Genomic DNA, 26,527 nt, shown 5'->3' with positions numbered 1-26,527 from the left:
ATGAAGCAATAAATCATAATAACATCACTTTGTGAACAAAAAAAAGAAGACGTAATTTGCCTGTTATCTTAAACGAAACTTTATTTCACTGAATGGTCTTTGACACTTTCCTATTTCTTACATGTATAGTGAAACTAGAATGGTTTTAAGATACATAAACACAAAGCTAGAATTACACCAACCATTGTTTATCTCCATTTCGTCATTGCCTTTTTTTTTTAGAGCTATTCTAAAATTTTCACAACCACGTGTGTGCACTGGGTAATAGACTGTTACAGAAGCAATTTTTTTTTAGCCATAAGACTTGTCAGTAAAAACAAAGCAAGTAGATACCTGATATACAGACAGGCTTCGTTCCACATTCACTAACTGCATTTTCATCAAGCATAATAATAAACTGACAGGGTTTTTTTTTTTTTTCTCAAACAGAAGATTATTTCAATTAATTGGAGCGTTTGTCAGAGTAAACAGACTGTCAGCTATAATGTGGAATGGTGTCTTCAACTACAATAAGTGGAATGTAGTGGTGATAAATGGTATTGTGACACTGAGCTTCTTTTCCCATGACTTGGACTTTTTCCCAAAATAAAAATGACACCTTCAAAATAGACCTGATTGTTGGAGGCGCTCGTTCGGGCCGGCTTAACAGCCGAGCGACGCGCCGGGTGGAGACTGACGTCAGGAGTTAACTTCTAAAGTTTGTCTGGTCTTACTCTTTTCCCTTTGAGATTTCTACAAAACAACAAGCAGATGCCACTCGGAGGCTGCGAGAGAAAGCCAGGCACAGATTTTTTTTTCTTCTTTTTTTTTTGTTTTTTTTTTTGTTGGAGAAAACAAACCGCTTTAAAGAGGAATATTTTGCAAGCAGGGTTGATACAGTGTGGTAAGACATTTTCAATTAACATCAATAAAAGGTTACTTTAGGTTTTACATACAGATGATAGTCAATCTTGCAAAATACATGGAACCACATTTACGCACATACAATTTTCATTGTACTGAGATCAAGCAGCACCTGAACAGTGAGTAAAACTACAATGACAATCCATACTAAGTTAAAAAAACAAAATAAAATCATTAAAATAAAATTAAAACGGAGCACTGCCTTTTTTTTTTCTCCCGAAAGTCTAGTAATGTGGAATGTCTGAACAAATCTAACATGACAATTTAAGGGGTCCCTTAAAAGTGTGACTTTGTGAACATGATGGAGGAGCGTTACACCAAGATGTCAGTGTCACAATACAGCCTGCCTCCTTTCTGTATGAGCCCACAGCAGAATTGCAGTTGGTTGTTAATACAGGATTGTATGTGTGCCTGGAAAATTCAAAACACACACACACACACACTCACTCACGGGAGAGGGAGGGGGCGGGGGGAGAAAACGTTTTGAGGATTGTGAAGCAAATGGAACGCCGACCATCACAGTGTTTGGTGGAAATCAACTGCCAGTATAATTACCATACAATAAAACCTGTAAATATTATGAGGAATCACAAATAAAGTAAGAAAAAAAAAAAAACACACAACAAGCGAGCTGGGACAAAGGGATTTGGAAGGACGATTAGAATTCACAACAACTCCCCCTCCCACCCACAGACCGCCCACACACACACTTATATCCTTTCACACATGCTCTCTCACTACACACACACACACACACACACACACACACACACACACACACACACGCAACGCCAACAAAACAAGGTGGACTCACTAATCAATACAACGTTTCCACAAAGTGAGTGAATCTGCTAACTGAAAGTCACCTCAGTGACCCGAGAGGGGTAAACTAGTTGGTCAGGAGCAATTCAGGCTGCTTGTCATACAGAAGTGGGAGGAGCTGATGGAGTGGAGGGGGATGTATATAAGCTGTCTGTGTTTAAGATAAGAGTGTAGGTGGATTAACAGTGCAATTCCATTAGTTTTCCCCGTCTCCGGTCTCTCCCTCATCTGCCTGGTTTTCTGATGTCCACAGCTGTGAACAGAGACAGGGAGGCGTTATCATTTGCTTTGAGTGACACACCGGGATCAATCGGGAGGAGGGAGAACAGCCGGGGGGCTGGAAAACTCACGGTCAGGTTGTCCCTTAGTAGTTGCATGATCAGGGTGCTGTCCTTGTAAGAATCCTCATTCAAAGTGTCAAGTTCAGCGATGGCGTCATCAAATGCCTGGAACGCAAAAGAGTGCAATTGTTATTTAAACTTAAATGGCCCCGCAGCATCCTCTAAAACCCTGTGACTGTGCAAATATATACATTTCTGATGGTAATGACAAAATAAATGGCTCAAAACTACCTTGCAAGGTTAATCTTTTGTCATTGCACAACACCAGGTTGCATAATGAAACCCAGTCTGTGAACCAGCTGGTGAACCAGCTGGACTATCTTTGAATGTTCTTTGACCTCTTCTCACTAGTGCTTAGTACATCGATGTTACCAATGATTAATAATGTACTCAAAGTCTGTTAATGACGTCTGTGTTGTGTTCAAAAACGTACAGTTAACCTGTTAATGGTTACAAAACTATGACATGAGGCTTGCGTTCATACCCCCTTAGCCAGAGCGCACGCCTTGTCCGGGTTGTTGAGGATTTCGTAGTAGAAGACTGAGAAGTTGAGGGCCAGGCCGAGCCGGATCGGGTGCGTCGGCTGCATCTCCCCCTTGCTGATGTCAAACGCTTGCTGGTACGCCTGCTGGGAATTATCCACTGTGTCTTTGGGAGCAAAAAAAGATGAACAAAAAAAATGAACTGTCACCCCTTAAAAAACGTTTCAAAAGCAGTTTTTATGTATTTTTTTCCGGCCACTTTAGGGCCAAACAAGCAAACGATGGCATGCTGTGCTGTCACGTTATGATTGGAATAGCAAACGTGTTTACCAACAGCTGCCCGTTAAATATTAAGCAGACAGAGAGAAACATCATTTATGAGGAGTAATCTTTAAGTCAGTCTCGCTTTAGCTTTGTTTCAGTCACTACTACGTCCTGAGAAACATCTGTCTCTCTCGGCGCTAAATGCTCCACTGTGTTCACTATACGTGGCCCACTTTTGACTGCTTGCCCTCTGTATGTCAACTGCTGTCTGCCGATGCTGGACACAAAGTGGATAAGAGTTGTTGAGAGAGGGAACCAAACAATACATTTGTGGGCCGTAAAAAAAAAAAAAACTTAAAAGGCGCTACGTCGAGCCGACAGTTGGGTGATGATGCTCTGTGGGCTCGTCACTACCAGGGACCCTTCTACAGAGATATTTGACCATTTAATGCAGATTTGAGTATATTGTTACAGCACATATTCATAATATTTATAACTTACCCTTTTTAGCATCGCCGGATGCAACCTCAGACAGGTATCTATAATAGTCGCCTTTCATTTTCAGATAGAACACCTTGCTCTCAGCGGCGGTTGCGTTGCTAATGAGGAAGTTGTCCAGTAGCCCCTGAAAACAACAAGGAAACAGCTCAGTTTTGTGTTAATCTCACTAAAGGACACACAAGCAGGCATCTCTGTGAGCGTGTGAACTGGGGGCCGTTCGCATTCGTCAAAAGAAATGAGAGGAAACCCTTACGAGCACATCCTGGCAGATGTCCTGCAGCTCCGCTTCGATCTTCTCCCGGTATTCACGTGCCATCTGCTGCTTTTTGTCGTTGCCCTCGGTCTTCTGCTCGATGCTGGAGATGACTCGCCAGGATGAGCGCCGCGCTCCCACCACGTTCTTGTAGGCCACCGAGAGGAGGTTGCGCTCCTCGTTTGACAGCTCTATGCCTTGCTCCGTCACCGTCTTCATGGCCGCGGCCATGTCGTCGTAGCGCTCGGCCTGCTCAGCGAGCTTGGCCTTCTGTACCAGGTCGTTCTTATCCATTTTCTAAACTGTAGGGTAAGAAAAACAGAAAACGGTACAGGTTATGTTGCAGTCAATCAAAAGGCAACAGCTCCCACACTGTCCATTCACTAGCATGTATGTGTAGTTTGTACAGAAGTGGCATGAACTGATTTTATTTTGCTTGGCGGACCAGGACTCTTAAAGCAGGGGAGACACTCTATCTAATGGAGAGTGAGGATAATCAGTGCGAACTGGGCCCTATCGGCAAGTGGGTCAACCACACACACACACACACACACACACACACACACACACACACACACACACACATATATATATCACTAGCTACGGTTAGCTGCTAGCTGCCGTTACCGTCAATCCCTTTTCTCGCCCCCACCTCCCTCCTCCGCCGTTCTCTTAACCTAATTATGACCGAATCCGCTTCATCAACAGCCAAATGTGTTACACAAACGGTGTTTCAATCGACACTCGCCACCCCGAACCGAAGCCCTCACGGGTCAGGCTCGGTCTGCCCTCCCCCTTATGTTCCTAGCACCGTTAGCGGGCTGCTGCATTTTCAGCTAACCGTCGTCAACGTTCGCTCGGTGAAACGCGATCGATCGGATTCACGATTCCGTTTTATTCGTTTGTGTCGTGTGTGCGCTCCCGTTAACGGCGGCGAGCCGACGGGATTTAGATCACGTTGTCGCCGCTAATCTGTCGTATTCGTGACTACGCAAAGCGAGCGGCTAACGGCTAACACAACGGAACCGTTCTGTTAGCTAGGCCAGCGTGAGTAACGGCCGACTTTCGTTTATTTAAAAAATAATTAAAAAAAACACGGTTAGGGTGTTGGCGAACCATTTTGTATACAATGAACACACTATATATATATAGATATAAACAAAATAACAATAACAAAACATATATACATTAAACTGTAAATGTATTTATGCTTTCGCCGTTTTAATTCATTTCAAACAGCTGTATCACGGCCCGCCCAGGCGGACGAGCCTGTCAGAACAAAAGTGTCATGGAATCCGTTAGCTCCGTTAGCTCCGTTAGCTCCGCTTTAGCTAAACCCCACTTGCCTTTCACAAACCCCCGCTACCGTTTGGTCCGTTCGGCTTCGGCTCTTCAAAAAAAAACGGGTTGAACCGGACGCGATGGGAACGGGCTACTCGAACGCCGAGCTCCTCGTGCGAATGCGGTATTCTAACGCGCTTCGTATAAGTACGACGTTATTACACTTACAATGTTGGCGACTTTAAGTCCTGCTTTTTTTTTTTATCTCTCTCGCTCTCTCTCTCTCGCTCTCTCTCTTTCTCTCTCTCTCTCTCGCTCTCTCGCTCTCTCTCTCCTTTCTGGTCAATCCGTCCTCCGTCTCGCTCGGCGTCTCTTCAGGGCGGCAGCAGCACTTCCGCTTCGCAAACCGCTTCTGTTTCCTCGTTTCTCGCCTCACATCTGCTTTACGTAATGTCCCCCCGCTCCCTCATAACACAAACAACATTAATTAATATATAGCCGATATCTTTTGTAACGCCGGCTCTCCACAACGCACCTATTTTGCGCGCTTACGTCATAATATAACGTATTTTAAACATACATTTGTATTAAAAAAGGACATCTTTTCACAGTGAACCGGTTTTTTGGATTGAGATGAGGATTTTAATATTTTTTTTAATTCAAATTTATTTAGGGGAAATAATGCATATTAACTATATATTACAAGCCTACAGAGACTTCAAGTAGCATGAAATGTTTGTGGCTGCAGGAGTAATACCTTTTAAGCTGTTTTAAGACATTTGATGTATATATTTATCTGTTGTTGTAATGCCTCTGAACATGAGGTCATCTTGTTTTATCAAACCTAAAGTACAGTACAGCTATCTACTTATACAGCATTGACAGGTCTGGGTATTTCAATTGTGCTTTTATGTATTTTATTCTACTTAATGTTGTGTGTATTATCTGGACTTTGGGTCTGTAATACAATTGTGATTAATATTAATATATTAATTATTCATGATTAGGACAAAAAAGCATTTCTGCTTTAACGAGAGAGCCGTCTGCAGCCAAACACCTTATCTATAGAGCTAACTTGTGTAGGCGATTGGACGCCTCCTGTCGGTTGTATTAGTGTAAATACACATCAGCAGCAGCGGAGACGCTTTACACATGCCACAACATCACACGTTTGCTTTGCATCGTTCATGGCAAGGTCACAGGTAAAGGTCACAGGTAAAGGTCACAGGTAAAGGTCACTGGGTCACCCGCTGCAGGTTCTGGAGGACACTGAGGCGCTGCAGGTGTGTATCCGTGCAGAGGGAACGATGCATCCTCCAGTGAGCACGAAGGAAACATCTTTCCACCACATGACGTCCTCCTGCAGGCGCCGTGTCTGATCTTCACGTGAGACAATATTTCTGTTTGTCCTTTTTTTTTGATTAGTCACAGTTTATAAAACAGCGAGCCCGGGGACACGTCTTCAAACGCTTTGTCCAAACACCAGATATTCAATTTGATATAAAATGAGACACGTACCCCGTTGAAAACTGTGGAACCAGTTTTTAAACTTGTGTTTATTGTGTGTATTGGCTCAGCAAAGTCTTGTGGAATAAATGTATATCTGCAAAAAAAAAATCACTTCATAAAGATATGTTGATCATAACTATGAACATCCAGCATGATATGAGCCAGATTCCCCAAAAAAGCCTCCTGGAGCGTCAATAAGACACCTTTATGGAAAGATTAGGACCTAAAGAATCAGAACCTGCAACAACAATCACAATAAAACAAAGTTTTGTCCTGTTAGGAAGGAGTTTCAGTCAAGAAACTGTGTTGCTCGGTTCAAAAATGGAAAAATAATGTATTTTATGCCAAAAGATTGTCTGAATGCGGCATGCTGGGTATTAAAATGGGAGCGGGAGGATTTCCAACACGGTTTCCAACAGGTTAAGAAGCTGGAAACAGAAATCCTGTGTATTTTTAGCATTAAAAAAAGAACGTGTGAATGTTAATCAAAGGAAAGAGAATGGACCAAAAGGTTTCAGCGTGAATATTCATCTTCTCTCAGGAGGCGGCGTCATAGTTCCACGTCTCTCTGAGGAGGAGGAGGCACCTCCAAGCCACAACTGAGAGTTTTGGGTCGCCTCCCATTTAATGATGGTGATTACTGTCCCTTCAGAGGAAAGGCCCCTGAGTTCAGGAGGAAACGAGGACACGAGGACACGAGGACACAAGGACACGAGGACACACCACCTCAGACGTCCAGTTGCTAGAATGCTCAAATGTCATAATTTCCCCCGAGTGCTTCAAAAGGGACACAGCTGCACACCAGCACTCCTCCATGATCACAAGCAGACACACATTCCTTCACCTCCTAACGGGGAGCAGCCGTCTCCTGAAGGCACCACCATACCTGCCGTCGCTGAGCTATTTGAATAAAGGACGCTGACAGAGGGGAACACTGGGCGTCCTGCCGGTGCTGCCCGGCCCGGCGGCAGCACCGGCGCAGCATGTGTTGAGTTAAAGTCCGTTTCCTCCTCTGACCGGCAGCAGACTGGCAGCTTCATGAAAAGGGAAAAAAGTGGATGGAAAGTTTTTGGGCGCTCACAAGAACCTCCGCTCACAGCCCTGCAGCCGACGCCTCTCCTCTCTCCTTCCCTCCTTCTCTCTGTCCTTGTCCTCTCGGGCAACACAACGACTCAACGATGCACTTCAGGACTCTGCTGTTGACCTCCGTGATGCTGCCGTGGATGCTGTCCTCTGCAGCCAAAGACAAACACATGAGGAAGCCCAAGGTGACGACGTCTCTCTGGGTGGAAGAATCGCACAATACTGAGTCGAGGGAGGGAAAGAAAAGGAAGATTTCTCCTTTTATTTCTTCCACAGAAAGAAGCCGTGGGCGTCCAGCAGCACGCCGGCCTGCAGGACGGCGAGCCAGCGGGACCCCGAGCCGACGGTAAGCTTCCCCGGATCAGAGTCCTCCACGACGGCTCCACAGGCGCTTACGCAACACTTGCCGAGGCGTCCTTCCACATTTTTGTGAACGCAGCTGAAGCCCAACATTACGTAACGCTGATGCAGCGTCCCGTCCCCGCTGTGAGGAGCGCAGTTTGAGCTGGACGAACAGACTTACACCAGTGTTCAAAAGTCTGGGCTCACTTAGAGACGTCCTTATTTTACAAAGAAAAGCAGTGTTTTATGATCAATGAAGATAACATGAAATCATAAATACTCTCTGTACATTGTTAATGTGGTGAAAGACTATTCTAGGAGGAAACATCTGGTTCTTAATGAAACATCTACATCGTGTATAGAACCCATCTCCAGCAGCTGTCAGTGTTCTGATGGTACATTGTGTTTATCATCGCCTTAGAAGACTAATGGAGGATAGAAGACCCTTGAAACCCTTGAAACCCTTGAAACCCTTGACACCCTGTCTCCAGAGCTGCCCACGTGCCTGCTGTGCGTGTGCCTGAGCGGCTCCGTGTACTGCGAGGACGTGTCGCCCGAGATGTCGTCGGTGCCGGCGCTGCCGAGGGAGACGGAGCACCTCTACGCCCGCTTCAACCAGATCAGGAGGATCCGGAACCAGGACTTTGCAGACACGGGTAACGTGGGAGGTCATCGAGGGCGTCCTTCAGGGACTTCCTCTTTCCAGCTCACGTCCTGTGTGTTGTTGTGTTGTTGTTGTTGTTGTGTTGTTGTTGTGTGTCCCGCAGCCACGTTAAAAAGAATCGACCTCACCGGGAATCTCATCTCCGAGATCGACGAGGCGGCGTTCTCCGGCCTGCCGCTCCTGGAGGAGCTCTCGCTGGCGGAGAACCGGCTGACTAAAGTCCCGGCGCTGCCGGCCAAGCTGCTCTCCTTCAACGCCAACTCCAACCAGCTGACCACGCCGGGGCTGAAGAACGCCGGCTTCCAGGTACGGAGGCCCGCAGGGGACAACACAGACCATGTGACAGGAAGCGTGTCCCACGAGTCAGGGACCTGTGTGTGTGTGTGTGTGTGTGTGTGTGTGTGTGTGTGTGTGTGTGTGTGTGTGTGTGTGAGATACATGTATTTTATGTATGAAAGTGCTGGATGGATAAATATCTATATATAATGTCATTTTTAAATATAAGATATGAAGAGATAAGATGAGATAATCCTTTATTAGTCTCTCAGGGGGGAAATTACAGGATTACAGCAGCGTTGCTCACAGTAAATAAAGATAAAGTAATATCAATAAACAGTAGAACAGTCATAAAACAAAATTAAACATGTAAACAATAAGAAGAATATTAAATATACAGACGGAATAAAAAGTGGATGAAAGTTCTTAAACGTACTGGATATTGCACCAGGAGATGAATTAATTTGTTTTGAAAACTGTGGAAGCAGTTCTGTCTCCAGACCTCTTTTCCCTGTTTGAGTCGTCGTAGGAACCCCAAACTAATTACAATACGTGTGTTTATTGTTTGTATTGTTCAGCAAAAAAATGTATATCTGCAAAAAAATCACTTTTAAAAGATATTTTGATGGTAACTATGAACATCCAGCATGATATGAGCCAGATTCCCCAAAAATGCCTCCTGGAGCGTCAATAAGACCTTTATGGAAAGATTAGGACCTAAAGAATCAGAACCTGCAACAACAATCACAATAAAACAAAGTCTTGTCCTGTTAGGAAGGAGCTTCAGTCAAAAAACTGTGTCGTTCTGTTCAATAATTTAAAAGATTTACATATTTTATGCCAAAAGATTGTCTGAATGGGGCATGCTGGGACTTAAAATGGGGGCGGGAGGATATTCACACTGTTCCAAAAGGTTAAAGTGTTCAGTAGTGCAGTAAGTGTGTAATGAAACGTGTTTGATTGGTTTCACTTGAGCGTGAACTTGTTTTAGTTTCCTCATTAGAATATTTATTAGCAGCTCATGAACTCGTTCTGACCTCTGGGTCTCTTTGCTGCGGGCAGAAGCTCCGCATGCTGTCGTACCTCTACCTGGGGAACAACCAGCTGACGGCGGTGCCTCAGCTGCCAGAGTCGCTGCACGTGGTTCACCTGCACGTGAGTTCACGGACGTTACCTGTCCTCCTCTCGGGAGGAGCCGGCGCTCGCAGCTGCCCGTTGTTCTCTCTCCTCCGCAGAACAACCGGATCTGGACCGTGACGGACCAGACGTTCTGCAGAGGCAACAGCAGCCGCTACATCCGCTCCAACATGGAGGAGGTGCGGCTGGACGGGAACCCCGTGGCGCTGTCGCTGCACCCCGACAGCTTCGTCTGCCTGCCGGCGCTGCCCATCGGCCGCTACAACTGAAGGCCGGCGCTTCCTGCCGGAGGGACGGCGCCGCCGACACGCTCCTCCCTCACGTCATCTCTACAGAGCGGCCATTTTAAACAGGTTGCTTCTCATGTCGGGGGATTTGCCTTCCTGCTTTTCTGTTTTGTTGCATTTTAGTTTTGTTGCATGATGCTCTGTGATGTTCCTGCCTTTTAAAATCAGTACGACACCGTGGAGGTCATTGTTGGTTGAGCTCAAACTAGCTTTTTATTTGATTTCTGCTCATGTTTCTCAAGCTGAAAGATCATATTATTAAAAAGATAAACTTGCATGCCTCCATCCGCCTCGTCCTCTTGTCTCCTTCAGAGCTCTGACACGAATGTCCTAGGCCGCGTCCTTGGTCCTCGGTCCTAGGTGCGTCCTCGGTCTTAGGCCGCGTCCTAGGTCCTAGGCCGCGTCCTCGGTCCTAGGCCGCGTCCTCGGTCCTGTCCTCGGTCCTGGCCGCGTCCTCGGTCCTCCTTGAACCCGTCTCACTTGTCTGCCTTGTTCAGAGCGACATGACCATCTGTGATCTTCTGCTGGTAATCTCGCTCTGATCTCTTCCTCCGGTAGACGTCATCTGGAGGAACGAATGAATGAAAGACTGAGTGGGACACTAGTAGAATAACTAGTAGAATAACTGGTAGGATAACTGGTAGGATAACTGGTAGGATAACTAGTAGAATAACTGGTAGGATAACTGGTAGAATAACTGGTAGAATAACTGGTAGGATAACTGGTAGGATAACTAGTAGGATAACTGGTAGAATAACTGGTAGGATAACTGGTAGGATAACTGGTAGGATAACTGGTAGGATAACTGGTAGGATAATGAGCTCCACACCTGCTGGTCAAACATCACATTATTGGTTGCAGTGAGCAGAGACAGAGAGTTACTTCACTGAGCGAAGACGTTTTGAAATGCTCATTGTTATCGTCAATACACAGAGACACGAATGGCGTCTGTAAAAGCACACAGAGTGTGCTTTTAAAGTGTGCTTTTACAGACGCACACAGTGAGTACACTGCATCATGGCAGTGTGTGCACAGTGTGTGTGTTTAAAAGCACACACACTGTGTGTACACACTGCATCATGGCAGAGAGGAGAGTGTGGGCACATATTTTGAAGGTCAACAGGGTGTCCTCTGCGCTCAGTAAACAGTGAGTTTGTGAAACAAACAACACGCTAAGAGAAGCAGCGTGTGTATACAAATGCATGACATTAAACTCATTATACTGACAAATAATAACACATTATCACAATAGGAAAGTTGGTGTTTAACAGTCGTTTAAACTCATCTGTAAGTAATTAAAGTGTATTTATACACAACATTTTACACACAGAAGCCACAAAGTGCTTGACATGAATAACATAAATAATAATTCACACAATATGACCACACATTACAATACGTGAAGTAAAAGCCGGCCGTAGGGCATTAAGTATCAGTAGCAGTGGTCGCTATCATATGACGTCACTAGGCATGAAACAGACGTCACGGAGCTCAGCAGCGGCCGCACTCACAGAACGTCTCTTGTCCGATCCTCACGTTGATCATGATCCACTCCATCACGCCTCCGATGCAGAAGAAGGCGGGCAGGAAGCGGTACGTGCCGAAGCGCTGTTTGCCCGGGACGAGGCTCAGCAGGTATCTCACGTTTTTGCTCTTTTTGAACATCGTCGCTTCCGGGTGTGAACAAACCCGGCGGCGCGGGACGGAAACGCTTCTGTGCGTGAAGGTGTGGAGCAGGCGAGGACCACCCGGCGTGTCCTCTCCGCCTGTTACAAGAGCAACGGACGCGGGGACAGGGGGCGCTCGTTTTGGTGTTACAGCGTAAAGCGAACGGGCGGAGCTGCGCGGGATCTAGACACGAGCCAACGGGAGCACGAGACCGGAGCACAAAGCGAACGCACCCGAGAAGAGTCGTCACGTCCGGTCGGGTTGTGAGTCATCGAAACACGGAAATGCCAACAAAATAAGATACAATTAAAAAAATAGCATATATATATTATTTTTTAATTTTAGTTTATTGTATCTGATTTTGTTATACCCTCTTCAAAACATATACATGAAAGTAAAAAAATGTTTTTAAGGGAGTATTCTGATGATCCAGTTTTAATCCATATTTTTTAATAAATTCATAAAGTTCTAGGGTTTAAACCGGGTAATCCGGTTTGCTCCCTCATAAAAAAAGACTTCAAATAAAAATTACTTTCAATGTATTTTCAGTGTCAGTTTCAAAGTATTTCTATTTTGATACGTCTCTCCTTATCATGTTCTGTCAGAAGTTGTTAAACAATACTTAATCACACACACACACACACACACACACACACACACACACACACACACACATACAAAAATTTAAAAAATGTTTTCCAAAAGCAGCCTGCCCTTTTATGCTGTCTATTGATTATTGTTACATAACAGAGAATTATAGAAAACATTAATGTTATGTAGTTTGAATAAATTAAAGACCAACAGTGCAGAATCTTCAACAATGTGACGTCATGATGTGACAGCTGTTGGCTCTGTGACGTTCGCCTGTCAAAGAGGATGAAGATACTTTAATGTACTGAAATTTAAACCCAATTTCAGTCATTTTCATCTGACTTTGTTCAAAAGTAGTTAACACAATACTAGTCTCCTGGCATTGGTGTCTCCTGCATCATAGACATTATGTTTTCTTATTTAAAAAATAAAAGCTGCATAACAACTTCATGAATTAGACTTGATCTTCAGAGAAGTTCATGTTTTCTTTAGCTTTTCTATTAGGATCCAATAAATAATCTACAGGTCACTGGATGGAAATCTAATGATGTTTGTAGTTACAGATAATAATGTCTGTGCTTCCATTTATTTTCAACCAATTAATACTCAATTAATCTGCAATTACAAAAGAAATTGTTTAATTTAGACATTTTCTTTTCGAAGAGGAAAATATGATTAAGGACATTATGAGCTGCCATCTTTATTTGTGCTTTTCAAAGCACGAAGGCTTACAGCTCCTACCTTCATCACAATTATGGATGTAATTCAGCAGGAGTATCTGTAAACTGATGTACATCTGTAGACTGATGTACATCTGTAGACTGATGTACATCTGTAGACTGATGTACATCTGTAGACTGATGTACATCTGTAGACTGATGTACATCTGTAGACTGATGCCACGTTGCTCAGATGGTTGATGACGCTGCTCCTCCTCAGGGAGCCTGTGTGCTGCTGTTTGCTCTCCAGGAGCTCTTCAAGTGGCCGGATGTTTGACTTGCTGACACACAGTCGCCAAAAACACAGAGGTAATGTTTACAAGTTGAACCGTGAAACAAAACTAATGACTGACAAATTAACAAATGGGTTTATTTAGTCTGGAACGACCAAACACATCACGGTTGAGATGAGCTCTAAACTGTAACAGCGTGACGTAATACTGTCAACCGCACAAGGATACACTGAAACACAAGACACATGCAACGACGACGAGGGGCTCCAGAAACACTACACGAGGAGAAAAGAGAGCTAAGAGACGTTAAGGTCTACTGGAGGTTGGGCTAAAGATAATCATAATTCATTATTATTTTTTAAAAAGCTTCATGGGATCCCCAAAAAGTTATTTGTTCAGTGCCTGTGGTCCAGAACACGACCCAGACATCACATGTGACATCACCTCTTCCTCCTCATGTTCAGATGTACATGCACTATGACGCACGTTCAGACCTGCCGTGGAGGCAAAGACTCGAACACCACCACTTCCTCTTCAACCATCGCTTCAGATGCAGGAATTATAACCACATTACATCAAAAATACTCTGAGAAAAACTACTATCTACGTCCCCACGTTTCTTGCATTGTTTGGGTACAATAGTGTTCCTAAATAAATACAGAGGTTATAGAGTAATAATAATTGCATTTTTCTGTTTTCTGTAGACATGAACCCAGAGAATACATGTTGTAGTAATGTCAAATAAGTAGTGGAAGCACGGATAAAGTGTTCTTGCTCTCCAACAGGGGGAAAAAATAAATCAAGATTTCACATTTTCATTGCTTTTATGCTTTCTGTCTGGACGTTGAGTCGTGTGCCGCTGAACCTCATTCATCCAAATAAAGAGAACAAGGAGTGAAACCAAAACAGAGGTGGAGTTCTTGACTCGTGTAACACGGAAACAAATGAAAACGCTGAGATTCAGTCCTCGACTTTGTGAGCCGGCCTGCAGAACGTCCAGTGGTGCTCCACCGTGTTCTCGTTGGCGCGCTCGCTCATGTGGTGCACGCGCGTGTTGCGGATGGTGAAGCCTTGCTTCATGATGTAGTCCATGAGGTGAACCCTGAGGGACACCTCCTGGTGATAGTCACACGGTCCGAAGGTGAACGACACCTGGCAGTCTCTGGTGTCCATCATGTGTTTGTTCCACTTGGTGAAGTTGTTGGAGATGCCCTCCAGCAGGCCGTGGACCTTCGTGGTGATGGTGAGCTGCGTGATGATGACGGCCACCGGGTTGGAGTACTTGGACAGCTTCCGGGTGCTGGAGAGCTCCACGACTTGCTCGAAGATGTCGGGAGGGTACAGCGGCTTGGGGTCGTGGAGGCACTGGATCAACGGCTCGATCTGGTAGAAGTCCGCCTCTTTCCTCAGGAGGTCCGTCTCCGTGAAGTCCAGGGGGAGGGTGAGCTCGGACGTCCGCAGGAAGTTCAGGATGTACCTGAAGAGTGTCCCGTCGCGGTCGATGAAGTAGTTCCCCTGGGAGTCGCGAGTGGTGGGGAAGTCCCCCCGGAACATGGCGCCCAGCATGGAGTCCGGGTAGCGCTGCAGCGTGGACAGACTGGTGGCGTACAGGCAGCCGCCCACGTTCAAGGTGACAGGAGTACCCATCTGAGGCGACGCAAACAAACAGGAAGACGGTAAGACACGTGTATCATTTGCATCCTGCAGCTGCAGGTGAGAACACGAGCAGCGAGCACTCCAGCCCTCAACCCCTTGCTCAAATAAAGGGAGTGCAACACAAACGTTGTGCCATAAATCATCTACTTGGTGGTGAGAAACACCTTCAGCGTCATGCAAAACATTACAACCTGCATGAGAGTCGTGTTCCTGCAGGGAAGTCATGACACTGCATTAGCTTCACACGCTACATGTAAAGCAGAATTCAACATGGTCAGCATCAGAAACAAACACCTGAAATGACTCGTCCTCCTCCTGTCCGCCTCTTACCCTGTGGCCCCAGTCTCCATTATCCATTTGTAGAGCACCACTTGGTCAGAAGCCAACCAGAGAGGGGTCAGAGACACGGGGCCTAACTCAATCTCACCTGTGAAAAAACAGTCACATTACCACTAACACATTAACATGAGCTGTAACACAAGTTCATGCAGAAAACGATCCAACACAATCACCGTAGACTCAGTCACAACAGGTTTTACCGGTATAGAGCCTACCTGTTTGATCTACCTGTAACTGTTTAATCTACCTGTACTTGTTTATTCTACCTGTACTTGTTTAATCTACCTGTACCTGTCTACCTGTACCTGTTTATTCTACCTGTACTTGTTTAATCTACCTGTACCTGTTTGATCTACCTGTACTTGTTTAATCTACCTGTACTTGTTTAATCTACCTGTACCTGTTTGATCTACCTGTACTTGTTTATTCTACCTGTACTTGTTTATTCTACCTGTACTTGTTTATTCTACCTGTACTTGTTTAATCTACCTGTACCTGTTTGATCTACCTGTACTTGTTTGATCTACCTGTACTTGTTTAATCTACCTGTACTTGTTTATTCTACCTGTACCTGTTTAATCTACCTGTACTTGTTTATTCTACCTGTACCTGTTTATTCTACCTGTACCTGTTTAATCTACCTGTACTTGTTTAATCTACCTGTACCAGGTGGATTATTTGCAACTGGACATGTAGTGTGCTTGCTGGTAAACAGCAGTCGACATGTTGTGTATTTATTAGCAGTTTGAGATCATATTACATGATCTTCATCATCATCTCAGGAATATGATAAATAAATACATGAATAAAGTGTTTTGATGACAGCTGCTCAATTCAGATAGTTGTGTCCACGACTCAAATGTCTATAATGAACTTTAAACCTCGTATTCACGCAGCATAACATCATAAACTACATTTCTCCTGGTTTATAATCCCTCCACCGGACATTTCACTCCGTTATTTAACAATAACTCATTTTAAGCATCGAAAGCTCGTTATTTCTCTTATGATGAAGGAGGAAGCAAAACGCATACATCTATATTTGAAATATGAATGCTGTAAATGAGTTGTGAATCCATCGAGGACGCACCGACATGTGAAACATTACAAACACAACTCGAGTCCCGCGGTGGAAAAAGGGTTTTATTCGTGATATCGAGCTAGCGAGAAGCGAGAAGCTAGAAACTAGCTAGCGAGCTAATGCGGCTAACGTTAGCAGCCAGGCGAGCCGTTACTACTCACATCCGGGTTCTTAGTCAGACCCGCTGGAAGTCACACGCACGTCAACACAAAAGCCTCACCGGCGCGTTTTCTGCCTATTTGCCTTTAGTTGCTGTAGTTGTTGTTATTGTTGTTGTTGTTGTCGTCCAGGAGCGGCTGGTGTGTAACGTTACCGTCAGTGACGTGTTGGCCGCTGGTCGACTGCGGGCTGCAGCAGAACTGCGCACACAAGAGGCTGCGGAGGAGAGAGAGGCGCTGTGTGCAGCCACGAGCACCTCTGCATGAACACACACACACACACACACGCACACGCACATACACACGCACACACACACAAGAGCACGTACAAACACACGCACACTCAGCTACATGCATGGGGACTTTTATTATCATGATGCAGGTTATCATACAAATATAATGTATTTTATAAGAAATGCAAAGCCTAGAACAGTATAAATATATTTATAAAATCTTCTTTTCTGTCACATGTTGCAGCTGAGACGTCAGTTTCCACATGCATGCCACGTGCACAGTGGAGCATTGTGAGGAGATGCCTCTGTGAGGGTCCCTGGCGGCTCAGGAGCCCCCCCCCCCCCTCCCTGGCTCAGGAGCCCCCCCCCTCCCCTCCCCTACTGGCTCAGGAGCCTCCCCCCTCCCCTCTCCCTCCCTGGCTCAGGAGCCTCCCCCCTCCCTTCCCCTACTGGCTCAGGAGCCTCCCCCCTTCCTCCCCCCCTGGCTCAGGAGCCTCCCCCCTCCCTTCCCCTACTGACTCAGGAGCCTCCCCCCTTCCTCCCCCCCTGGCTCAGGAGCCTCCTCCCCTCCCCTCCCCTGCAGGCTCAGGAGCCTCCCCCCCTCCCTTCCTAGCTCAGGAGCCTCCCCCCCCTCCCCTCCCGGCTGGGGAGGCCCCCCCCCCCCCTTGCCGCTCCGGGCGTCTTGCTGCAGGATGATGAACTCCAGCAGCAGCTTGGCCGTCCTGCAGGGCCGCTCCATCGCCACAGAGTGTCCACAGTTCTCCAGCAGGTCCACCCGGCATCCAGGCAGCGCCTCCGCTATGACCGCCGCCCCAGAGACGTCCACCACCTTACACACACCTTTTACATTAGTGCCAATAAAGCTCTGTGAATTGAATAGACAGAGAGAGAGAGAGAGAGAGAGAGAGAGAGAGAGAGAGAGAGAGAGAGAGAGAGAGAGAGAGAGAGAGAGAGAGAGCTCACCTGGTCTTTCTTGCCCCAGATGACCTGCAGAGGAGCCTTGATGAGGTGCAGGTGCTCCTGTAAGGCGTACCTGGATGTCTCACCTACAATCTCCATGAACACTAATAAAAAAGAAGCACATGTAGTGATATGAACTAAGTGCAGCTCACGTGGGGAATCCCTAACACACAAAGTTATTGTGAACCAACCTTCTTCATAAAAGGAGTTGTGAGGCTGCCTGACGTCCACCAGCCCCTGAAGGATCTACCAACGACATCACAAACACCTTTAGACCCGGCCTGAGCCGCAGGTCACTATTATCACCCGTGATGCGTTCGGAGTCCCTGACCTGCTGCGGGATTCTGAAGCGCACGTGTGAACAGAGTCGGAACATGTCCTCCATCTCCTCGGGCGTGGTGGGGATGAGCGGGATGCTCAGCGAGTAGCCGCTGTGCTCCTGGTCCTGCAGGTGGTTGTCGAACTTGGTCTCACAGGGGTGTCTGATGCCTGAGGGGAGACGTCACGTGATCCATCCACCAGAGCGATGCGTGTTGCGATGCGTGTTGTGCATGTTGAGGGAAATGAAACAGCCAATCACAACGCTGCGGCGGACATGATGACGGTGTGTTGTGATCATGTCAGCTCCTGTAGAAACTCTTAAAGACAAACTGAGGATCACACATGAGGCGCGTGATCAGGAGAGTTACATTACATCTAAAATGTTGGCGCCTACATTTCCCACAATGCAACTGCATTATTTTGCTCATATTTTTTATGCTCTCATAAAAAGTATTCTAATTTGTTCAAGGGAAAACATATTTTCTGCTTTCTGTGTGTGACCAAAATGATTATTGATGATGCTGTTATACACACACACACACACACACACACACACACACACACACACACACCGTCAGGGCAGATGAGCGTCACGCTGCACACGTCAGACGGGTAGCGCGCTGCATAAACTCCGGCTACGTTTCCTCCCATGGACGTCCCGACCACATGGAACGGTTTCCTGTTGAGACGAAGGCTGTCCACAAACTGAGGAGGAGGAGAGTGAGAGGTGTGTGTGTGTGTGTGTGTGTGTGTGTGTGTGTGTGTGCGGTGTGTGTGTGTGTGTGTGTACCTGGTGGACCCGTCGGACCTGGCCCTGGATGCAGTAATCCTCTGCGCTGGTGCGCGTCGTCCCCTCATGACCCGGCATGTCCACACACACCAGGTGGAGGTGTTTAGGTAAGTACTGCAGGAGAGACACTCAGTTACCTTCCTACCTTCCTACCTTCCTTCCTACCTAACTTCCTACCTATCGACCGACCTACCTACGTTCCTCCTACCTACCTATCTACTTTCCTACCTGGCAGGAAGGTATGTAGGTAGGTAGGTAGGTAGGAAGGACGGAAGGTAGGTAGGCAGGTAGGTAGGTAGGCAGGTAAGTAGGTAGGAAGGAAGGAAGGTAGGAAGGAAGGTAAGTAGGTAGGAAGCTAGGTAGGTAGGACGGAAGGTAGGTAGGTAGGTTGGTAGGAAGGTAGGTAGGTAAGTAGGTAGGAAGGAAGGAAGGTAGGAAGGAAGGAAGGTAGGTAGGTAGGAAGGTAGGTAGGTAGGTAAGTAGGTAGGAAGGAAGGAAGGTAGGAAGGAAGGTAGGTAGGTAGGAAGCTAGGTAGGTAGGACGGAAGGTAGGTAGGTAAGTAGGTAGGAAGGAAGGAAGGTAGGAAGGAAGGTAGGTAGGTAGGAAGCTAGGTAGGTAGGACGGAAAGTAGGTAGGTAGGTAGGTAGGAAGGTAGGAAGGAAGGAAGGTAAGTAGGTAGGAAGCTAGGTAGGTAGGTAGGTAGGAAGCTAGGTAGAAGCTAGGTAGGTAGGAAGCTAGGTAGGTAGGAGGCTAGGTAGGTAGGTAGGAAGCTCGGTAGGTAGGAGGCTAGGTAGGTAGGTAGGAAGCTAGGTAGGTAGGATCATGGTGTTAAAACATTTTACTCCATAAACTTGAGTTCAGTGTTTCCAGTCGGTCACCTGACTGACAGACTGTCACCTGATTGGACAGAGGTTTGATTGACAGCTCATCGTTTGCGTGACATCCACATCATTTTCATTTGACCGGTTTAATCGGAGCAGATCTGAACTCTTCAATCCTAAGAAATAAAAATGACTCAACGGCCTCTAAATGATCCGAGTATCACAAAGAGGAATTCAAAACCTGCTAAATGTAAAGTAAAGACTCTGCAGGTTCATATTTCACTCGAGGCGCCACTATGAAGCCAGCGCGCCGCCACTATGAAGCCAGCGCGTCGCCACTATGAAGCCAGCGCGCCGCCACTATGAAGCCAGCGAGGCGCCACTATGAAGCCAGCGTGCCGCCACTATGAAGCCAGCGCGCCGCCACTATGAAGCCAGCGCGTCGCCACTATGAAGCCAGCGCGCCGCCACTATGAAGCCAGCGAGGCGCCACTATGAAGCCAGCGTGCCGCCACTATGAAGCCAGCGCGCCGCCACTATGAAGCCAGCGCGCCGCCACTATGAAGCCAGCGAGGTGCCACTATGAAGCCAGCGCGCCGCAGCGGCCTCGTCGGCTTTGACCCCGCTGACCTTGACGACCGTGAGCCACGTGTCCTTGTGGGCGGAGAAGCCGTGCAGCAGCAAGATGGAGGGCCTCATGCCCGGCTTCCCTCTGGAGGAGAAGCAGAAGCGGTAGCCGCCACAGTCTGCGTAGCGCACCTGAAGGCCCAGAGTCCTCCTCCAGTACCTGCAGGGGTCACACAGGGGTCAGCAAAGGTCAGCAAGGTCACGGCTTACACAAAGGTCATGAAAGGTCACAAAAGGTCATGGGTTATGGAGAGATAGATAGATAGATGGATGGACTCATGTATAATGTAATGTAGTATAATGAGCGTGTACCAGTAGTACATGTCGTATAATGATGGTGTACCAGTAGTACATGTAGTATAATGAGCGTGTACCAGTAGTACATGTCGTATAATGATGGTGTACCAGTAGTACATGTAGTATAATGATCGTGTTCCAGTAGTACATGTAGTATAATGATGGTGTACCAGTAGTACATGTAGTATAATGATCGTGTTCCAGTAGTACATGTAGTATAATGAGCGTGTACCAGTAGTACATGTAGTATAATGATCGTGTTCCAGTAGTACATGTAGTATAATGAGCGTGTACCAGTAGTACATGTAGTATAATGATCGTGTTCCAGTAGTACATGTAGTATAATGAGCGTGTACCAGTAGTACATGTAGTATAATGAGCGTGTACCAGTAGTACATGTCGTATAATGATGGTGTACCAGTAGTACATGTAGTATAATGATCGTGTTCCAGTAGTACATGTAGTATAATGAGCGTGTACCAGTAGTACATGTAGTATAATGATGGTGTACCAGTAGTACATGTAGTATAATGAGCGTGTACCAGTAGTACATGTAGTATAATGAGCGTGTACCAGTAGTACATGTAGTATAATGAGCGTGTACCAGTAGTACATGTAGTATAATGAGCGTGTACCAGTAGTACATGTAGTATAATGAGCGTGTACCAGTAGTACATGTAGTATAATGAGCGTGTACCAGTAGTACATGTAGTATAATGAGCTTGTACCAGTAGTACATGTAGTATAATGAGCTTGTACCAGTAGTACATGTAGTATAATGAGCGTGTACCAGTAGTACATGTAGTATAATGAGCGTGTACCAGTAGTACATGTAGTATAATGAGCTTGTACCAGTAGTACATGTAGTATAATGAGCGTGTACCAGTAGTACATGTAGTATAATGAGCGTGTACCAGTAGTACATGTAGTATAATGAGCGTGTACCAGTAGTACACTCTGATGAGTGCAGACGGCCAGAGGAAGAAGGACGCCATGAACAACAGGATGGGAACCGCCAGCGTTCCCCCAGCGATGATGAACAAGTTCACCACGTCCAGATCAGCTGCCATGACCTACACACACACACACACACACACACACACACACACACACACACGCAGTGTGTCGGGGGAGGGTAACGCGTGTGCAGTGCTTTGAGGAGATGGACATGATGAACAGTGAAGTTGTCTTACCTCCAGGTGAGTTTCCTTCTCTGTGGTTCTGTGGTTCTGTGGTTCTGTGGTTCTGTGGTTCTGTGGTTCTGCAGCTTGGAGCTCTTTCAGCTGCTGGAAACACAACCAGTCAAACTATCTGTGTGATGACATCGTGACGAGCAGCTTCAGACCGATCAACTCATTGATCGTGACATCACGGGGAGAGAGTCGCTCAATCTTTTAAAGTGACAACACACACGAGACGACGACAAGTACACAAGTTACCATGTTGCTGATGTCAGGCTGGTCTATATATCTATATTCATATCATATCTCAGAACAGAAGTCTGAACGTTGTTTCATTGTGTTGACTTTGTGCGACTTCATGGAGAATACCTGTGCAACACTTCATGAGTTATAAAACACAACAACATGTTTTCATGAATGATGAAGTGAACACGAGGCTGTGAACACTCAGGATGTGTGATGAAAGAGTGAAGTTATGCAAATGAGGTCATGAAACCTCTTTACAGAGTGACGTCATGCAGACTCTACAGGTGAACACATGAACTCACAGGCATCAGCATGAACCTTCACCACTTCATCACTCACACTAAGAGGAGTTGTTACGAGGTGCAAATGAGGCGTTATGTAAAGATGACTGTTCATTTATAATAAATCTACAGCTGCAAACAGACAAAATAGTCAAATGAAAACCTAAATGTGTGTTTTGGATGTTTTCATCCACTCATCTGAATGAAAACATGTTGGAGAAGTGAAATAGAGACAAATTAAAAAAAGACCAGTGAAATAAAACCTTAAGAACCAAAGATCCATGTTTGTGTTGAGAATATGTTGAGAATGTAAACGTAAACAAGAGATATGAAGTGTAAACGTAAACAAGGGATATGAAGTGTAAACGTAAACAAGAGATATGAAGTGTAAACGTAAACAAGAGATATGAAGTGTAAACGTAAACAAGAGATATGAAGTGTAAACGTAAACAAGAGATATGAAGTGTAAACGTAAACAAGAGATATGAAGTGTAAACGTAAACAAGGGATATGAAGTGTAAACATAAACAAGGGATATGAAGTGTAAACGTAAACAAGGGATATGAAGTGTAAACATAAACAAGGGATATGAAGTGTAAACGTAAACAAGAGATATGAAGTGTAAACGTAAACAAGGGATATGAAGTGTAAACGTAAACAAGAGATATGAAGTGTAAACGTAAACAAGGGATATGAAGTGTAAACGTAAACAAGAGATATGAAGTGTAAACGTAAACAAGGGATATGAAGTGTAAACGTAAACAAGGGATATGAAGTGTAAACGTAAACAAGAGATATGAAGTGTAAACGTAAACAAGAGATATGAAGTGTAAACGTAAACAAGGGATATGAAGTGTAAACATAAACAAGGGATATGAAGTGTAAACGTAAAAAAGAGATATGAAGTGTAAACGTAAACAAGGGATATGAAGTGTAAACGTAAACAAGAGATATGAAGTGTAAACGTAAACAAGGGATATGAAGTGTAAACGTAAACAAGGGATATGAAGTGTAAACGTAAACAAGAGATATGAAGTGTAAACGTAAACAAGAGATATGAAGTGTAAACGTAAACAAGAGATATGAAGTGTAAACGTAAACAAGGGATATGAAGTGTAAACGTAAACAAGGGATATGAAGTGTAAACGTAAACAAGAGATATGAAGTGTAAACGTAAACAAGAGATATGAAGTGTAAACGTAAACAAGGGATATGAAGTGTAAACGTAAACAAGGGATATGAAGTGTAAACGTAAACAAGAGATATGAAGTGTAAACGTAAACAAGGGATATGATGTGTAAACGTAAACAAGGGATATGAAGTGTAAACGTAAACAAGGGATATGAAGTGTAAACGTAAACAAGGGATATGAAGTGTAAACGCAAACAAGAGATATGAAGTGTAAACGTAAACAAGGGATATGAAGTGTAAACGTAAACAAGAGATATGAAGTGTAAACGTAAACAAGGGATATGAAGTGTAAACGTAAACAAGAGATATGAAGTGTAAACGTAAACAAGGGATATGAAGTGTAAACGTAAACAAGGGATATGAAGTGTAAACGTAAACGAGGGATATGAAGTGTAAACATAAACAAGAGATATGAAGTGTAAACGTAAACAAGAGATATGAAGTGTAAACGTAAACAAGGGATATGAAGTGTAAACGTAAACAAGGGATATGAAGTGTAAACATAAACAAGAGATATGAAGTGTAAACGTAAACAAGAGATATGAAGTGTAAACGTAAACAAGGGATATGAAGTGTAAACGTAAACAAGGGATATGAAGTGTAAACGTAAACAAGAGATATGAAGTGTAAACGTAAACAAGGGATATGAAGTGTAAACGTAAACAAGGGATATGAAGTGTAAACGTAAACAAGGGATATGAAGTGTAAACGTAAATAAGGGATATGAAGTGTAAACGTAAACAAGAGATATGAAGTGTAAACATAAACAAGGGATATGCAGCGTCTGCTCGTGGAAGCAGCAGCGCTGCTGTCTCTGTGCTGCATGACGTCATCACTGAGCAGCAGCATTTAAAATGATCGTCAACAAGGAAAAGCTTTTCTGAAAAGAGTCTGACGGACTCACAGCTGCAGCTTCTGCATCACCACCAGGGGGCAGGGTGGAGCTCTTCTTCTTCCTCTTCTCCTCCTCCTCCTTCCTCTCCTCCTTCTTCCTCTCCTCCTCTTCCTCCTCCTCCTCCTCCTCCCATAATGTGTGTTTTTCAGACTAGTGGAAGTAAAACATTTACGTTTATTTTACTTCTTTGTTTGTAGATTTCTCAGAAATTCACCAAACGTCACCGATACATAACGCCTCATTTGCATATTTAAACATAACATTTCATAAACCTCGTAACGGAGTAACTCCTCAGTGTGAGTGATGAAGTGGTGAAGGTTCATGCTGATGTCTATGAGTTCATGTGTTCACCTCTTCACCTGTAGTCTTCATCATGACGTCACTAAACTTCTCTTTAGAGGTTTCATGATCTCATTTGCATAACTTCACTCGTTCATGTGTTTGTTCAATGATTTATACAACATGTGTTCACAAAACCTGATGAAATCTGTTTTTTATGACTGAGATGCTGCATAATTTCATCTAATAACCTTTTGACTTGTCAACAGCATTAAAACGTGTCAACAAGATTCAAACATGTCAACAAGATTCAAACATGTCAACAAGATTCAAACATGTCAACAAGATTAAAACATGTTCGTAAACTAAACTGTTTACATTTCTGTTATACATATTTAATACGAGAGCTCATTTACATATCCAAACAAAATAAACTTGTAATACAACTAATACTTGTTAAAGTTTCCTGGTGATATTTATCAGTGAAACGTAGAAACAGGAAAACATCAAATTCTCAAGATTTTCATAATTCAGTATTCATATAATTCAAAAGTTATTTAAAGTCCATGATCACAAAACACAACATGTAGAGCAACGTGCAGCTGCCCCTCTGGCGCACAGCTGACCTACATGCTAACAGATGACCTACATGCTAACATGCTAACAGATGACCTACATGCTAACTGGAGCAGAACTGAATGCTCTGCTCTGCAGAGCTGACGCTGCGTGGGAACGCTGCTCATGTGCAGGGTCCACACACACACACACACACACACACACACACACACACACACACACACACACACACACAACAGCGCAGCAGTAAACAGGAGAGTAAACACATGTTGTTGTATTTTAGTCAACAATCCCAACAGTACGAGGCGACGCCGTTCCACACGAGAAGCTTCACCTGTCTGCAGTCTGTGAGCTCACCAGCAGGCGGCGCCACATCCTCCACCCTGCAGCTCCATCCCTGACGGAGCAACATGTATACTCACACAGAAGCAGGACAAAAGTGAAGATTACACATCAGTGATGAAAGATCTCTGAGAGTCATCAGCACGCTGAAGCTGAATTATTGTGACAAGATTTATTATTGCGACATTACAGAGACGTGTTACATCATCAAGATATCTTCAGAGCTCATGACGGGTGGAGCGTTACATTCATGAACAGATGAAGTCATGAAAGCACACGGCCCTCCAACCAATAACAATAATAATAATGATAATAATAATGATAAGAGGGATGCAGACGGGCTGGTTCATGTTGCAGAGCTGACATTCTTTATTAACGTCTCATCTAAAATAGAGCAGCTCAGAAATTAAACAGTTTTTAGTACGAGCTAATTCAAAGTGCAGATTCGATGAGGGGCGAGTCTACCAGGAGACATGTGATGTGATGTGTGTGTGTGTGTGTGTGTGTGTGTGTGTGTGTGTGTGTGTGTGTGTGTGTGTGTGTGTGTGTGTGTGTGTGTGTGTGTGTGTGTGTGTGTGTGTGTGTGTGGTGTGTGTGTGTGTAGGCTGCCCTCAGGTCCTAAAGAGCACAGCAGCGGTCACAGCGGTCAGAGCCACAGCAGCCACCGGCCCCCAGATCAACCACAGCTTCTGAAACACAAACATGAGCCACAACACGGTTACAAAGTCGTCATCATCCTCATCCTGGTCTTCATCGTGGTCGTTATGGGATGGCCAGAAGCTTGCCATGGAACCGATGCCGTGCGCAGAGAGCAGACAATGGAGCCGTTCAGATGAGGAGAAGCGGCAGTTAGGCGTCAGCAGAAGACAAACACATGGCGGTGTCTGGAGTTAGTGA

At 45.1% G+C, this 26,527-nt stretch overlaps 6 protein-coding genes across 13 annotated transcripts in view; 1 reads left to right on the top strand and 5 right to left on the bottom strand.

Annotated features, from left to right (window-relative positions):
- Positions 1-55: 55 nt before the first annotated feature.
- On the bottom strand, positions 56-5,275 carry LOC137800407 (14-3-3 protein beta/alpha-1-like). Of its 3 annotated transcripts, none has more exons than XM_068597589.1 (6): positions 5,076-5,275; positions 3,567-3,868; positions 3,314-3,437; positions 2,551-2,714; positions 2,076-2,171; positions 56-1,978 (listed from the first exon to the last, which is right to left on the bottom strand). In XM_068597589.1, the coding sequence occupies exons 2-6, from the start codon at positions 3,858-3,860 to the stop codon at positions 1,922-1,924; spliced, it is 735 nt and encodes a 244-aa protein (XP_068453690.1). In that variant the 5' UTR covers positions 3,861-3,868; positions 5,076-5,275; the 3' UTR covers positions 56-1,921. The 3 variants fall into 3 exon arrangements, with proteins under 3 accessions (XP_068453690.1, XP_068453691.1, XP_068453692.1); XM_068597590.1 differs by lacking the exon at positions 5,076-5,275 and adding an exon at positions 4,913-5,069; XM_068597591.1 differs by lacking the exon at positions 5,076-5,275 and adding an exon at positions 4,194-4,350.
- LOC137800405 (mimecan-like) lies at positions 3,886-10,415 on the top strand. Of its 2 annotated transcripts, none has more exons than XM_068597588.1 (8): positions 3,886-4,089; positions 6,104-6,233; positions 6,898-7,624; positions 7,716-7,785; positions 8,273-8,437; positions 8,549-8,751; positions 9,784-9,876; positions 9,957-10,415. In XM_068597588.1, exons 3-8 carry the CDS (start codon positions 7,415-7,417, stop codon positions 10,125-10,127), a joined length of 912 nt encoding a protein of 303 aa, XP_068453689.1. In that variant the 5' UTR covers positions 3,886-4,089; positions 6,104-6,233; positions 6,898-7,414; the 3' UTR covers positions 10,128-10,415. The 2 variants fall into 2 exon arrangements, with proteins under 2 accessions (XP_068453689.1, XP_068453688.1); XM_068597587.1 differs by lacking the exon at positions 3,886-4,089 and adding an exon at positions 4,385-4,613.
- LOC137800408 (ubiquinol-cytochrome c reductase complex assembly factor 5) lies at positions 10,333-11,968 on the bottom strand. Its single transcript, XM_068597592.1, has 2 exons — positions 11,657-11,968; positions 10,333-10,710 (listed from the first exon to the last, which is right to left on the bottom strand). The coding sequence occupies exons 1-2, from the start codon at positions 11,808-11,810 to the stop codon at positions 10,622-10,624; spliced, it is 243 nt and encodes an 80-aa protein (XP_068453693.1). The 5' UTR covers positions 11,811-11,968; the 3' UTR covers positions 10,333-10,621.
- A 1,504-nt stretch (positions 11,969-13,472) lies between these two features.
- kctd6b (potassium channel tetramerization domain containing 6b) lies at positions 13,473-16,761 on the bottom strand. 3 transcript variants are annotated; one of them, XM_068598541.1, is made up of 3 exons: positions 16,653-16,761; positions 15,343-15,439; positions 13,473-15,003 (listed from the first exon to the last, which is right to left on the bottom strand). In XM_068598541.1, the coding sequence occupies exons 2-3, from the start codon at positions 15,367-15,369 to the stop codon at positions 14,317-14,319; spliced, it is 714 nt and encodes a 237-aa protein (XP_068454642.1). In that variant the 5' UTR covers positions 15,370-15,439; positions 16,653-16,761; the 3' UTR covers positions 13,473-14,316. The 3 variants fall into 3 exon arrangements, with proteins under 3 accessions (XP_068454642.1, XP_068454643.1, XP_068454644.1); XM_068598542.1 differs by having other exon boundaries at positions 16,594-16,729; XM_068598543.1 differs by lacking the exon at positions 16,653-16,761 and adding an exon at positions 16,266-16,495.
- On the bottom strand, positions 16,564-21,709 carry abhd6b (abhydrolase domain containing 6, acylglycerol lipase b). The gene is made up of 9 exons (XM_068597738.1): positions 21,585-21,709; positions 20,346-20,502; positions 18,895-19,008; positions 18,677-18,809; positions 18,115-18,272; positions 17,975-18,029; positions 17,787-17,887; positions 17,493-17,652; positions 16,564-16,616 (listed from the first exon to the last, which is right to left on the bottom strand). Exons 1-9 carry the CDS (start codon positions 21,707-21,709, stop codon positions 16,564-16,566), a joined length of 1,056 nt encoding a protein of 351 aa, XP_068453839.1.
- A 4,515-nt stretch (positions 21,710-26,224) lies between these two features.
- Positions 26,225-26,527, bottom strand: part of slmapb (sarcolemma associated protein b) — a 9,601-nt gene continuing 9,298 nt past the window's right edge. For 2 of the 3 annotated variants that reach the window (XM_068598039.1, XM_068598040.1), the window contains exon 10: positions 26,231-26,319. Coding sequence is in view for 1 of the 3 variants with exons in the window: in XM_068598041.1 (XP_068454142.1) it covers positions 26,242-26,319 (78 nt within the window). In the remaining 2 variants the exon portion in view is untranslated. Of the gene's footprint in view, positions 26,320-26,527 lie in introns of all 3 variants that reach the window. The other variant, XM_068598041.1, reaches the window with a different exon arrangement.

The sequence above is a fragment of the Clinocottus analis genome, unplaced genomic scaffold (genome assembly GCF_023055335.1).
Source record: "Clinocottus analis isolate CAN_PGR_092001 unplaced genomic scaffold, fCliAna1.0.p SCAF_4, whole genome shotgun sequence".
Lineage (NCBI taxonomy): Eukaryota > Metazoa > Chordata > Actinopteri > Perciformes > Cottidae > Clinocottus > Clinocottus analis.
Note: the sequence above shows the minus strand (reverse complement) of the source record. Positions and strands in the feature narration are given on the sequence as shown.

Excerpts from the sequence above, each read along its gene's own strand:
- LOC137800405 (XM_068597588.1), top strand. The coding sequence starts at position 7,415 with ATGGAAAGTTTTTGGGCGCTCACAAGAACCTCCGCTCACAGCCCTGCA. Across the intron at positions 8,438-8,548 it reads CCAGGACTTTGCAGACACGG|CCACGTTAAAAAGAATCGAC; the intron begins GTAACGTGGGAG and ends TGTGTCCCGCAG. Across the intron at positions 8,752-9,783 it reads TGAAGAACGCCGGCTTCCAG|AAGCTCCGCATGCTGTCGTA; the intron begins GTACGGAGGCCC and ends TGCTGCGGGCAG.
- LOC137800408 (XM_068597592.1), bottom strand. The coding sequence starts at position 11,810 with ATGTTCAAAAAGAGCAAAAACGTGAGATACCTGCTGAGCCTCGTCCCG. Across the intron at positions 10,711-11,656 it reads GATCGGACAAGAGACGTTCT|ATGACGTCTACCGGAGGAAG; the intron begins GTGAGTGCGGCC and ends TCGTTCCTCCAG.
- kctd6b (XM_068598541.1), bottom strand. The coding sequence starts at position 15,369 with ATGGATAATGGAGACTGGGGCCACAGG. Across the intron at positions 15,004-15,342 it reads ATGGAGACTGGGGCCACAGG|ATGGGTACTCCTGTCACCTT; the intron begins GTAAGAGGCGGA and ends GCGTCGCCTCAG.
- abhd6b (XM_068597738.1), bottom strand. The coding sequence starts at position 21,709 with ATGGCAGCTGATCTGGACGTGGTGAACTTGTTCATCATCGCTGGGGGA. Across the intron at positions 17,653-17,786 it reads TCTGGGGCAAGAAAGACCAG|GTGGTGGACGTCTCTGGGGC; the intron begins GTGAGCTCTCTC and ends GGTGTGTGTAAG. Across the intron at positions 16,617-17,492 it reads GCAGCAAGACGCCCGGAGCG|CGGGTCTGACTAAGAACCCG; the intron begins GCAAGGGGGGGG and ends TGTGACTTCCAG.
- LOC137800407 (XM_068597589.1), bottom strand. The coding sequence starts at position 3,860 with ATGGATAAGAACGACCTGGTACAGAAGGCCAAGCTCGCTGAGCAGGCC. Across the intron at positions 2,715-3,313 it reads ATCCGGCGATGCTAAAAAGG|ACACAGTGGATAATTCCCAG; the intron begins GTAAGTTATAAA and ends TTGCTCCCAAAG. Across the intron at positions 2,172-2,550 it reads CGTGCGCTCTGGCTAAGGGG|GCATTTGATGACGCCATCGC; the intron begins GTATGAACGCAA and ends TTTGCGTTCCAG.